Consider the following 12,990-nt stretch of genomic DNA (forward strand, 5'->3'; position numbering starts at 1 on the left):
CAGTCATTGCTCGCCCTCACATTTTGCCCCTCTTTCTTGTTTCATTCAGTATTGAAGAATTTCTCCTTTTTCCTAATCACTGACGGCTTTTCCTAAAATACTGACCTGAGGGTTTAATGTCCCATGGAAAAATCAAGAAAGGAAAAGAACGTGCCGACAAGAAAAGAAAACATGGACAGGATCGATCGGGAATGAATTCAAAGTGAGAATAATTGCATTAGGCCACTCTTATGCCATTATTTACAGTCACATTAGTCAACCTCGTTCCCAGGGCCTTTCCCTTTGTTGGGGGTGAATGAATGAATGAATGAATGAACGAATGAATGAAAGCCTTTATTTAAAGAGGGTAGCACTTAATAGCCAGAGGCTTATAAACTTGTGGCCCTCACAGATTACACAACTATATAATCGGATAAACATTTAAGCTAAAATATGTAAACATTTAAAATAAGCATTTGAAATAAGACAAGATTCAATTAAGAAGATATTATTAAATAGTAAAATGATGCAAACATTGTTGTTCCTTAAAAATCTTGGCAAACATGTTCTTTTTAAAACATGCTTTAGAATCTAGTTTCCTAATTTCAGTACTATTCCACAGTTTTGTAGCCGAAACAGCGAAAGAGCGTCCTCTCTCTGATTCTCTTTTGTATTTAGGACAAACAGCAGTAATGCTTGAATATCTAGTGTTGCGGGAGTGCCGCTTATTATTCAAAATTAGGTGTTCATTAAGATAATTCGGCAAACACCCATTAATTCGCTTATACCTTATTATGCATTGACCTATCTTATGTTGCTCATAAAACGGAATCCAACCTAGCTTGTTAAACAAAGCAACTGATGGTGTCGTGCGATCGGCATAAGAAATAACTCGTGCCGCACGTTTTTGCAATCTTAAGACCCAATAAAGCGACTCTTTGTCGCAATTTGCCCAAACCACGTTGGCGTAAGACATAACAGGGCGAATAATGCTATTATAAAACTGAAGTCGCTGTTTAAGAGGTAAACAGGCTCGAATGTTACGCAGTATTGCGATTCTAGAGGCCATCTTTTTACATACTTTCTCAATATGTTCATTAAATGACAATTTGCTGTCAATTTCTACTCCTAATAAGGTAGCACAATCCACATTATTGAGCTGTTTTCCGTTTACAGTAACAACTATGTCACTTCCATTTATGTCAGCCACACATCTTTTCCCAGTGATCGTGAGTACTTTAGTCTGGTCTTCATTTAAGGGGAGGTTATTTGCTGAAGCGCAAAATTGAATTTCAGAGAGACTTATTTAGTGAGGAACTTAAATTGGCTAAGTTTTTCACATCCGCAAAAGCGTTGACAGCCATATCGTCTGCGTAAAGGTCCAACTGAGCACTTTTATACAAGGGCAAATCGTTAATAAACAAAATGAAAAATAAAGGATCTAAAATACTGCCCTGAGGGACTCCATGCAACATCAAAGCTTCGCTTGACTCACTCCAATTTACACGGACAATTTGCTTCCGATCCGACAAATAAGAGTGACACCAGGCAAGCTCCCGGGTGACTATACCGTACAGCTCCAACTTGCGCAACAATAGCTTATGGTCCACCATGTCGAAAGCCTTTAGATAATCGACCAGGACCATGCAGGATACTTGATTGTTATCTAAGCCGAACAAAAGCTCGTCACTAACTTAATTGGGTGGAGGGGTGGAGCCTGAGGTGGGAACTAAGGGCAAAGGCCTTTGGAAGCGGTTCTCACATCCGCTAGTGACACACTCGACTGAGCCTAGTGTGCTAACTTTTTTTCCTTTCCACATTTTGACGTAATCTGCAATCTATTACGTAGCATATACAGGGCAACGTGGAATCTGAAGTCTGTGTCACCATGGCCTAGAGAGCGATTTTTGTATTAAATAATTAAAACTTCCTGTTAGCGCTCACTTTAACAACTTAACCGTGATCTGCACTCTCCTTCGGTTTTACTTCCTAAAACGGTGCATGGAAAAACGAAAAAGTACTGAAGGCATAAACCTGTACGATAAATTGGCTTGGTTCACGCAATAAAAAATTTAATCCCGCAACCTATCTTTGCAATAATTGGCTCGGTTCAAGAATGGCTCAAGAATGAGTTCGAAATCGAGTAAGTGCAAGAAAACAAGCCTTTTTTCAGAAAATGCCAGAAGTGATTAACATGTAACTTCTCCCTGTGATATCCATATGTTATCTGGCAAACAGGTAATGAGAATTTAACACTAAGTACTACAAATCTAACACCAAATTCTCGTAATTAATTGACTAGGAAATATGTATCAACTAGAGGGGAGAATTTACAATCAGATCTTGAGAGTAAAAAGGTTCAGGCAATTAAACCGACAAACCAAACGTATAGGAAGCAATATATTCCCAGCGAGCAACCTATCAACAAATTCTTTATTCAATGCGATTCTATTTACAACCATCGTTTTATTTCACTCACATTAAGCTATAACAGTTCAAGTACTTTGTAACTCTCGTTGACCCAGAAAAAAAGACCTACAAAAGTTACTTTAAGTACCTATAATAATAAACAATCAAGTCCACAAAAAGTATTAACGTTTTCAGGCTTAAAGCTGCTTTCACGAGAGACTTTTACCATAAAGTTCTACTATGATCAGTAATGATTCAAAATATTTTGTTTCCAACCATTTCGTAACTGTTCCATTCTCAAGATTAAGCTTAAAATTAAGATCATTAAAATAAATTGGCGAGATCTCTTGTAAGCTAATGATGTAGATTAGTTTGACGCTGCTTCCCACTTTTACAGAACGTGCTTTAAATAGCTATATTTCTAAATTGTAAGCTCAAAACCTGGTCTGTATTTGTCCACTATGGCTTGAAGAGATTCTTTTTTCAACTTACTAATACAATCATTACACTCAATATCTAGTCTGGTTAGCGTACAGCTTGGATTCTGTAAAGCTTCACATAGACTGGCAACACCGGTATCAGTGATCTTATTTTTGCACAGAGCTAGTGTGGTTAGCTTACAGCTTGGATGCTGTAAAGCTTTACATAGACTGGCAACACCGGTATCAGTGATCTTATTATGAAACAGATTTAGTGAGGTTAGCTTACAGCTTGGATGCTGTAAAGCTTTACATAGACTGGGAACACCGGTATCAGTGATCTTATTATAACTCAGATCTAGTGTGGTTAGCTTACAGCTTGGATGCTGTAAAGCTTCACATAGACTGGCAACACCGGTATCAGTGATCTTATTAAGAATCAGATTTAGTGTGGTTAGCTTACAGCTTGGATGCTGTAAAGCTTCACATAGACTGGCAACACCGGTATCAGTGATCTCATTATCACTCAGATTTAGTGTGGTTAGCTTACAGCTTGGATGCTGTAAAGCTTCACATAGACTGGCAACACCGGTATCAGTGATCTCCTTACCCAACAGATTTAGTGTGGTTAGCTTACAGCTTGGATGCTCTAAGGGACCGGTCATTATTTATCGCCTGGGGGGGGTCGGAGTATTTTTGTTGTCACATCGAAGCATTTACCTGATCCCCCCGTAGAGTATCTGGTTTTTTAGAGATCCCCCCTTATCGGTAGTGGAAAGTTTCATGATCCCCCCCCCCCCTTTTCTCCCAGCCACCGCCAAATAACTTTTTGAATATGCAAGTGATATTTTAATAGTGGTACTTACGTCTCATGGACCTTGAACCACAACGGTAAATATTTGCTCGTCAGATACGAACTGAATTGTCGAGGAAGTGCCAATCTCAGGCTGTTCATCCAAATCCACGAAAACATAGTCATCGTCGCTCTCTGCCACTCCACTTTCGGATTCTTCATCCTCGAATTCCACGTCATCTTCATCACTCGACAGTTCTTCTGTTATCACAGTCTCTTTATTCTGTCGGTAATAGTGACATCGAATGGCCTTCACTTTGTCAAGTTTCCGACCCACAGTCGTCAAACCATGCTTGTTGAGATACAGGTCTAGTTCTCTTACCCGCAACTTTTGAACTTTGCCACCCTCGATGAGGTTATCCCATTGAAAGTCCTTGTACGTTCGTTCGGCCTCTTGCCTTCTTCGCTCCTGAGCTGCTCTTGTTCTGATGTCCTTTCGGATCTCAATATCCTTCAAATGATTAACATATGCAATGACGTGCTTCTCTTCCACATTATATTTTGAGCAGAAGCTCTTCATGGTATCCTGATCGTTTCTGATACTGTCAGAATGTTCCTCGTACAGATCTTTAATACATTTTCTTGGAAGGTAATCATCTGGTGTCCTGCCCGTCGATTCCGTCTGATAGATATCCATGAAATGTCCAGGATTGTTTGAATCTGGTACAGGTTGCGGAATTCTTTCCGTTTCTGGACCGACCCATCTATTGTTAGAACACCAGGAACAGAGATTGGAACTTTCTTCTCTTGACTCTTTACAGGCATCACGACAGAATTCCATAAAAAGTTCTCCACGAATATAGTGGTCTTCCATAAACGATTCGATCTTTCGGAAGTATGCTGCACCGGGCGCTTGCTCTTTGTTTCGTTCTGATGCACCCCGATAGTTGTCGAGGTAAACAGAATTGAAAAAGAATAATTCATCAGGGGACTCGCTTACTTTGCTCTTGATGTAATCTTTAAGGACAGGGGCATCATCAATTCTCTCGGCTACCTGACTACAGACATACCAGGCATTTTTCTCCATCCGTTTCTTTTCGTACTCTTCGTATGACTGGAGAGACAGTTGTTTGATTTCCTCTTCTGAAAGATCCTCAAATCTCCTATATTTTTCCCACTCTAGAGTTGCGCCATCCACAAGAGCATCAGAAATTGCCGAGTTTGTTCTTTCGGCTTCACCTTGCCCGCTGTCGCCCCTCGAACGATGACATCGCACTCTATAATCGGAATTGTGAACCCTTGCTAACTCGGCGTCTCGAAATCTAACTTCGTAGTTGGAAACTCCCACGCCCGGACCAGCATCTGTAAGGTCAGCCCATCGTGGCTTTACAGGTGGAAGGCAGAGATCTCCGAGAACTTCAAGACCATGTTTACATGAACTGGTTACCCTTAAAATCCTGTCCTTTCTCGCATCTTTTTCCATGGAATCGACTTCCTCTTTAAACAGATCATCAATGGCATCTAAAATGCGTTTCGTGACTGGTATTATCTGACTAGCAAACAGAGCCCTATTGTGCTCTGACATTTCTGTGTCTTCGCAAAACTGCAACAAATTGTCAATCCTTAATTTCAAATGTTCTGCTCTCTCTTTTTCGTAAGTGAAGAATTTACAGTTACTTTCTGTTTCTCCGGATAATTTGTCTAGGTCATCTGACTCTGTCATATACACTTTTTTAGTTGTTTTTTTCATTCGGCCGCGTATTAAAATAATGAAAGTTTATGATTTTAGATTACGATTCTCTATAAAACAAACTGAAACGTTATGAAACAATTTTGAGCAATTGTAAGTATTCCATTCTCAAAATCTTGATTACCTTTCTAATTTAGATCGTGCCTGAATAAAAACGTGTATGTTAGACTACGATAGTGATTCTTTTTTACAAAATGGAGGGTCTGTAAAAGGGTTTGGGTTTTGTGTCTGGGCTAGAATAGAGTTTATATAATACAAAATACAACTGAACGTGGTCTTGAATATATGGTTGGGGGAGTCCCAGCGGCAAATCCTACCAAAGTATTTACAAATGCAATCACCCGGGGTCCTGGCGCGACCTAAAATTCCTTTTTTTTTGGTCTGATCCCCCCCATTATGCTTGTCAATTACGGCTGATCCCCCCTAAAGGTCTTCAAAAAACCATGTGATCCCCCCCTAAATACTCCGACCCCCCCCAGGCGATAAATAATGACCGGTCCCTAAAGCTTCACATAGAATGGCAACACCGGTATCAGTGATGTTATTATAACTCAGATTTAGTGTGGTTAGCTTACAGCTTGGATGCTGTAAAGCTTCACATAGACTGGCAACACCGGTATCAGTGATCTTATTACTCAACAGATTTAGTGTGGTTAGCTTACAGCTTGGATGCTGTAAAGCTTCACATAGACTGGCAACACCGGTATCAGTGATCTTACTACGATACAGATCTAGTGTGGTTAGCTTACAGCTTGGATGCTGTAAAGCTTCACATAGACTGGCAACACCGGTATCAGTGATCTTATTACGCAACAGATTTAGTGTGGTTAGCTTACAGCTTGGATGCTGTAAAGCTTCACATAGACTGGAAACACCGGTGACTGATAGTCCTCTCCTGAATGGTTCTCTTAGGACTGGTTCTACTATAATTAATTCAGACACAAGAGAGTGTTCATTGATCAGTGAATTGCAGACTCGTTGCATTCCAGACATTGTTAGGTGGGCACCTAGAAGTCTCAACTTCTTAACTGGGACGAATTTATCAGAACATTTGTCTTGTGCCTCTCTGGCTTCCTCTTTATTTAGTTCACTGATAATGTCCAACACAAATGATAATGCAATGCTGTCTATATCTGATAAACCATCAAAATCCATGACGCCGTCTGAACTACTGAACGCTTGCGGATGATTCCTGATAAACGTTTTAGCGAATTCTTTGTCTTGATACTCACTCAGACACTTTGCTCTGAGAAATCCAGTATCATTCCCTGAAACTTGACTACTGGTCAACAACTTTTCCATCAGTTCCTCTTTTCCCTCACTTGACAAAATGCCAGCCATGAATTGGAAAACCATTTCAGAGCATTTCTCGACTGGAATACAATTTTCCTTTACAAACCAATGGGCGGCTAAGAATTCTTGGACAGTGAGATGTGTGAAGCTGAAGTGTTTCGTGATTCTGATCGAACCAGTCCTATAAGGCTGACCACAGTAAAGAAGACCGCTACCTTTCAGTTTGTTGACTTCTTCCAACTCAAAACCGCCTTCTATCTCGCTTTCATCAAAAGTTGGCTTCCTTTCAAGCAGAAGTTTTGCCGCAAGTTTCGATAATTTCTCTAATGTGGTTTTGATGACCGGAGGAGGCTTGAATTTGTTAGGAATTTCTTTGTGTTTGTATTCTGACTCAGAGCAGTGCTTAAGTTCAAAAATATCAATAAGTTTTGTGTAAATGTCGGTTGTTGAGACAGGAAGGTCACGAGGATTTCTTGTTTCGTTTAGAGTATACTCCATCTCGAAGCACAACAGATAACAGAGCATAGGAATATGAGCAAAACTGACTAGGTTCTCATTCTTCATGACATGTTCAAGCACAGCGCTCTTCATATTTTCGTTTTTCTTGAAGTACTTTTCAATGTATTCTTTAACCTGTTGTGAAGAAAATCCCACAATTTCTACGTACCGTCTAAAACGGATTCCTCCCAGCTTATCCGATTCATCAGGCCGCGAGGTTACAACAACGACAGAACCTTTCAGTATTTCTCCCTTGATGAGTTTTGAACATAATGCGGCCACCGGCATTTCAGATCTAGCGTCATTGTGATATTTTTTCCCCGAGTTTCCAGTGATGTAATCTTGCTGAGAATACTCATCATAGCCGTCAAGGATAATTAAAACTTCTTCGGGATGGCTTACAATATACTCAAATGTAACGTCATCTAATATTGAAGAAAAGTTTAAGATTTCGCGTAAGGTCACACGCTTTTCCTCAAGCAAATTCAATTGACGGAAAGTAAGCAAATAAGCAAATTTGAAAACTGGAATTTTAATGTTTTCTCTTGCTCGGAATAATTTTTTGTTGGCCCAATCACGAATCACCTTTTGGCAAAACAGAGATTTCCCAATCCCTGCTTTTCCAACGACAATAATAGAATTAGGATTCTCCTGATCAATACTCGTGCCAAGAAATATTTCATCGCAGTGCTTAACTGGAGTACCGCTGACTTTTCCGTAACACTCAAGCTCTTCACTCCTTGAATATGTCTCGTCATTCCTGGTGAGGCCTTTTCTTCCATGTTGTATGAGAAGATTAGTGAATATTTCATCCGTTTTTGCGTTGGAAATGTTGTGAGAGGCTAGCAGTTTGGGTTGGAACTCCGTTTGGTCTGTAATGGAAGTCTTTAAGGCTGTAGTGTAAGCAGTTATGGCTGAAGGATAAGAAAGAGAAAATATTTGATAAATAACAAGAACGCGAGGAGAACAGTTTGTGTACTTTACTGAATTCTTACTCCACAGGGTTGAACTTTTAAAGCTGTTGTGTAGGGACTTACGGCGAAACGAAAGGGGAAGGAAAATATCTTATTAATTATGTGAACACGAGTAAATGCAGTTTAAATACTTTCCATCGAATTCAGCACAGGGAGATTAACTAGCAAACAGCCGAGTGCTTGAAAAGTGTCTATTGTGTCGATCAGTTGAGAAATCCACCCCTATCCAAAGGATAGAAAAGGTTGTTTCGTTAAAGCGTTATTCCTCCCTTGAAAATCAGGTATATCATAGGGGAAACAAACCCTTTCGGACGGCTAGTATATCGGCTGACAATGTCCACTACTGTCTGAAAAGTGAATATTTGCAGGGGTAATCGCATAGAGCCGAGTAAAATTAAGGATTAATTTCACGGGTGCTTCCAGAAATCTAATAAGAAGATCAATAACGCACGCTGTTAAGCACGTTCGCTGAAAGCCAATTCAGTTTTCACTTAGTTTTATTTTTCTACAACAACGTCAAAGGAATGAAAGCAATCCTGTTGAAAAACATTTGCCAGCAATGATATCAAAAATTTTAGGCAAAGGTAACCTATTTTAACGTTTTCTAAATTTTGGTACTTGCCTGGGGCAACTACCAAAATTAATTTAAAATGCCTTCTGTCTCAGCCAATCGGCATTTGGTAACTTTGCCCTCAGTCTATCTTACAAGGCCTAGAAGCGAAGTTTCAAGGGAAAATGTAACATCATTAGGACAGTCTCCGAGCCACGAACATTATCAGTCAGCAAACCAGAAAAGAGTTTATTTATTTTGTAACTCTTAATTTTCATATCGCGCGAAAACCACTCTTTAAAAAGCCAGAGTTGATCTGACGGCGGATGAGTATATGCGACCAGCATTTTAATACCCCTATCACTGGACTCAACAAAACGAGTGTGTTTTTCTTGTGTGCAAAAAAAGAAAAAAAAAAAACCAGAGATGAAAAGGGAAAACTTTGGAGCAGGCTTTTTTTCCACTAGCTTTGTTTCTCTCTGACGGAAACAATCAGAGAACAAATATCCACGCACACGGGAGTTATTGCCTGATAACTTAGGTATCCAATAAAATCGCACGAGAATTAATGGTAGGTTGCAATTCGTAATAATTGTTAACAAATCTCTCCCTCCCCCTTTCGCTTGATAAGGTTTGTAACAACAACAATGGATTTCATGAAAAATTTATCCTTGAGAGGGGAGTGGAGTGTTGTCAGAATAGGTTGACAAGGGTTGCGTGACGTATCATTAAGGACGCTTGACCGGTCCTGTTAAGTCACTAACAGCCATGAAAGATGGAAAAATCTACATTTCTCAAACTCCATCACACTTAAGAACCCTCGTAACTAATTTCAGAAATAGATATTTCCGTCAATTTTGAGAAACCAGATTTTTCTAATTCTTAATCTCTGGTAAGATGGACTCCATTGAGTTTAAATATAAGCCAGTGAGGATCTCTCAAGTGCACGATATCTCTGATCTGGTTTACACTTAAGCAGATTTCTTTTTCTGATTCGTGACCAATTCGGAACATTTAGGTAATGGATGTCCCTTAAACATCAATTTGTAATTAAAACAGCCTTCTGACTTCGCCACTACTTTGGAGATCAAGAAGGCCGCCGAGGTGGTGCTAAGGGAAGATTTTTTAATTTGAATACTTTAAAACCATTTTCGAAGTTTTGAAGTTTACCTAACTTCATGAGAAAGTCTAAATCTGCAATTGACGACAAAATTGTCAACACATTAGTCTTTCGTTTGCCCCCGTCAAGTTAATCTATTTGCCTGAATAATACCAGGCTCTTAACGAAATATTCACATCATCAAACGACAGATGTTGAAACAGATGCTTTGACAATAGGTTCCGTTCTAATCTACATTGGTAGGACAGTCGAGGTGAAAGATCTGGTTAAAAACCGTTTCAGTTGCTACATTCATCGATGTAAGTAATGAATTCGAATTCCCTGGCGAAAAGGGCCTCCCCCTTCCCAACCCCCTTGAATAAACCAGAGGATGTCTTAGTTTTTTAATTACTTCGCTGAAACCTTGCGACCCGCTAGTTCTTTCTTTTTTTTTCTTTAAGTACGAGGAGAGTGAAGGTGGAGTTGAAGAGATCCAGAAGTAATTTGTATGGATTCCCAGGGAGGAACTAGGCAGGAGACATTACCTAAAGGAATGTTGAAGGAGTGCTAAAAGTGGATATCATAGGCATAGTTGGCAAAGGAGGAACTATGCATGTAAAACTAACGATAGGGTGGTAGAATTTTTAGGGGAGATCAACTTATGTGACTTGCAGGTAGGCTTCAGAAAACGTTTGGTATAGATTTGGCCTACAATGAGGTGGTACAGAGTTGAAAAAATTTTTACAGTAAACATATATGCCAGAATATTAAATCATGACTTCAATTTCACAATATGGGACTCAGCGTGTTGGAAAAATTTTGGGAAATCATTGTCTTTTCTTTTACAAGTGCTGCGGTATGGGTATTAAACCTGTTGTCACAAAGTTTCTCAATTCTTTGATTTACGAAAAGCAGCGTTACTCCTGGATTTAGGACCCAACTATTTATTTATTTATTTTATTTGCAACTATTCTACTCAAAGTTAAGGTACAGTACATACCACTCTTTGTCTTAAATGTTTTAATGTCTGGCTCACTGTCTCCTTGCTTCACTTCGTACTCTGCGTCATACTCGAGACCAGTTATCTCGTAGTGAGTTTCCACAATGTTTCCCCGTTGAACCAGCTCTGTGAATTGTGTCATGGGTTGTTTCGTCCATTCCAGACGGTATTTAATGCTGCAATTACTGCTATTAGCCTCTACTTCTGACCAGGTTACAGTGAAATCTTTGTCAACTTTACTTTCTACATTTGTGATGGTGGGTTTCTCAGGTAAACCTGTTCAAAATAATAATTCTTTTGAGTTTTGTTTGTGATGAAAGTGAAAAACTTACTGTAACTAGATTCATCGCTGTGTGTAGTGAATTTAAATTCCCTAGCAGCACACCCCCCTTAAATAAACAAGTGGGTTTTTTAGCTTTTTCAATTACTACTCTGAGATTTGGCAACTTCCTGATTTTCTTTCAAGTAGAGGAGAGAGGGGGCTGGGGCAGCAAAAACGGAGAAGTAATTCTTACCCCCCTTGCAAATTCACTGAAAAGGTACAAAGTTGGAAAAAATGTACTCAATAAACATCTATCCCAAAATATTAAATCATGACATAAAGTTCACAAGGTTATATCTAAACTCAACATGCTACTTCAAAGTAAGACAACAAGTATAATGATTGGTACTGAAATGTACAAGTATAGTAAAGCAAATAATTTGTGTGCAATCTCTGAATAAAAATACTCAGACAAAAGATTTTTAATTCTATGACATGATCATTGAGGTGTTTGCTTTCAGAGGCATGCATTTTCAAAATGGTTGGCTGCATGCACTATTGGATGAGAACCTGTGAAAAACCTGTGAACAACGTGTGAAATATTATCTGACACTGAAACACCCTGTGAAAAAACCTGTGAATTTTGCAAGGGCTAAATTTTGGTGAAAAATCACAAAATTTAGAACCTATGAAAAAACCTGTGAATTTTAAGAACTGTGAAAAGACATGTGAAAAAACATGTGAGCAAAATTTGAAGAAATTTTGCTTTTAAAACCTGTGAATAAACATGTGAGTTGCCAAATTGTAGATGTGGCTTTTCAGACCAACCTAAGAAATTGCAGGATTTGGTTAAATCTTGCAATTCTTTGATTAACCAGACCAGTCGTCTCATTTGTGCGGATATTGCCAAATGAAATGCATTGAAATCCGCAGGCCCAATTGGCAGGGCCAATCTTGAAAATATTTTTTTGCCTTGATACGTTGTTTTTTGACAAATTGAAATTGGTTTTCATGTGTCTGTCTTGTTATCGTTCATAAATTTCATCATATATAACATTGTCAAAGAAGCTGGGGATCCACTTGCCTTGTGGATCTGCAGACTATTTTGACAATAATGTCAATAACAGAGCACATTGAAAACTGACAATTTTGTTTTTTATGACAACAAATTGTCAAATTGTCTGTTCTTGCTCGTCACATAAGTTATAAGTTCACTTGTCAGCTGTCTGCTTACGGACAATCAAAATTAGGCAATGAGCGTGCAATAATTTCTGTGGTTATCATTAAATCTTACTTTGCTCATAATGGGCTTTAATAGGGTATACACGGTAAAATTAAATGAAAATCCAAAGAACTTTTAAATCCTGTTAAACACAAGTTTTCCCATGATTTTTTCCCTATGATTATGATAAAAATATCAAAATAAGACAAAAAATGTTGACTCTTATAGATATGGTGGTTCTGAAAAGAGCCGGGTGGCTCTGAAAAGAACCATTTTATTTATTAGACATCACGCTCGCTCATCATCATAAATCCATTTTTTATCCAGGTTTTTCACAGGTTCTCATCCAATAGTGATGGTAATATAATCAATACCAACAAAAAGATTCAATTAATTGATGCAACAAGAAACATTAACAAACGATACTCTTTCCAGCATCAAAAATTAGATTCAAGTCTAATCAGTGCAATTTACAACCAAGTATAGGTGACAATGGTGAAAAAATGTAAAAATGTTGGGCAAAGCATTCTTTGTTTTTTATACCAGAGCTGCAGTATGAATACTAAGTCTGTTGTCAAAGTTTCTCATTTCTTTGTCTTTAATTAAAAGCTGTGCTGTCACTGGATTTTAGACCCAACAGTATTTATTTGATATTTCATTTCAACAATTGTGTCAAATGTAAGTGAGAAGTCTTAAATAAAGGTACATACCACTCTTTGTCTTAAACGTTCTGACATCTGGC

The 12,990-nt window shown here is 38.6% G+C and overlaps 3 protein-coding genes across 3 annotated transcripts in view; all 3 read right to left on the minus strand.

Moving 5' to 3' along the window:
* Positions 1–12,990, minus strand: part of LOC148726453 (uncharacterized) — a 344,348-nt gene that overhangs the window by 223,348 nt on the left and 108,010 nt on the right. The window lies entirely within an intron of this gene.
* On the minus strand, positions 2,395–3,472 carry LOC148726469 (uncharacterized). Its single transcript, XM_088727419.1, has one exon. It carries the CDS (start codon positions 3,470–3,472, stop codon positions 2,810–2,812), a length of 663 nt encoding a protein of 220 aa, XP_088583545.1. The 3' UTR covers positions 2,395–2,809.
* On the minus strand, positions 3,674–5,778 carry LOC148726470 (uncharacterized). The gene has a single exon (XM_088727366.1). It carries the CDS (start codon positions 5,348–5,350, stop codon positions 3,677–3,679), a length of 1,674 nt encoding a protein of 557 aa, XP_088583492.1. The 5' UTR covers positions 5,351–5,778; the 3' UTR covers positions 3,674–3,676.

This window comes from Stylophora pistillata, chromosome 7 (genome assembly GCF_964205215.1).
Source record: "Stylophora pistillata chromosome 7, jaStyPist1.2, whole genome shotgun sequence".
NCBI lineage: Eukaryota > Metazoa > Cnidaria > Anthozoa > Scleractinia > Pocilloporidae > Stylophora > Stylophora pistillata.

Coding starts and splice junctions, on each gene's coding strand:
- LOC148726469 (XM_088727419.1), bottom strand. CDS start 3,472: ATGACCGGTCCCTTAGAGCATCCAAGCTGTAAGCTAACCACACTAAAT.
- LOC148726470 (XM_088727366.1), bottom strand. CDS start 5,350: ATGAAAAAAACAACTAAAAAAGTGTATATGACAGAGTCAGATGACCTA.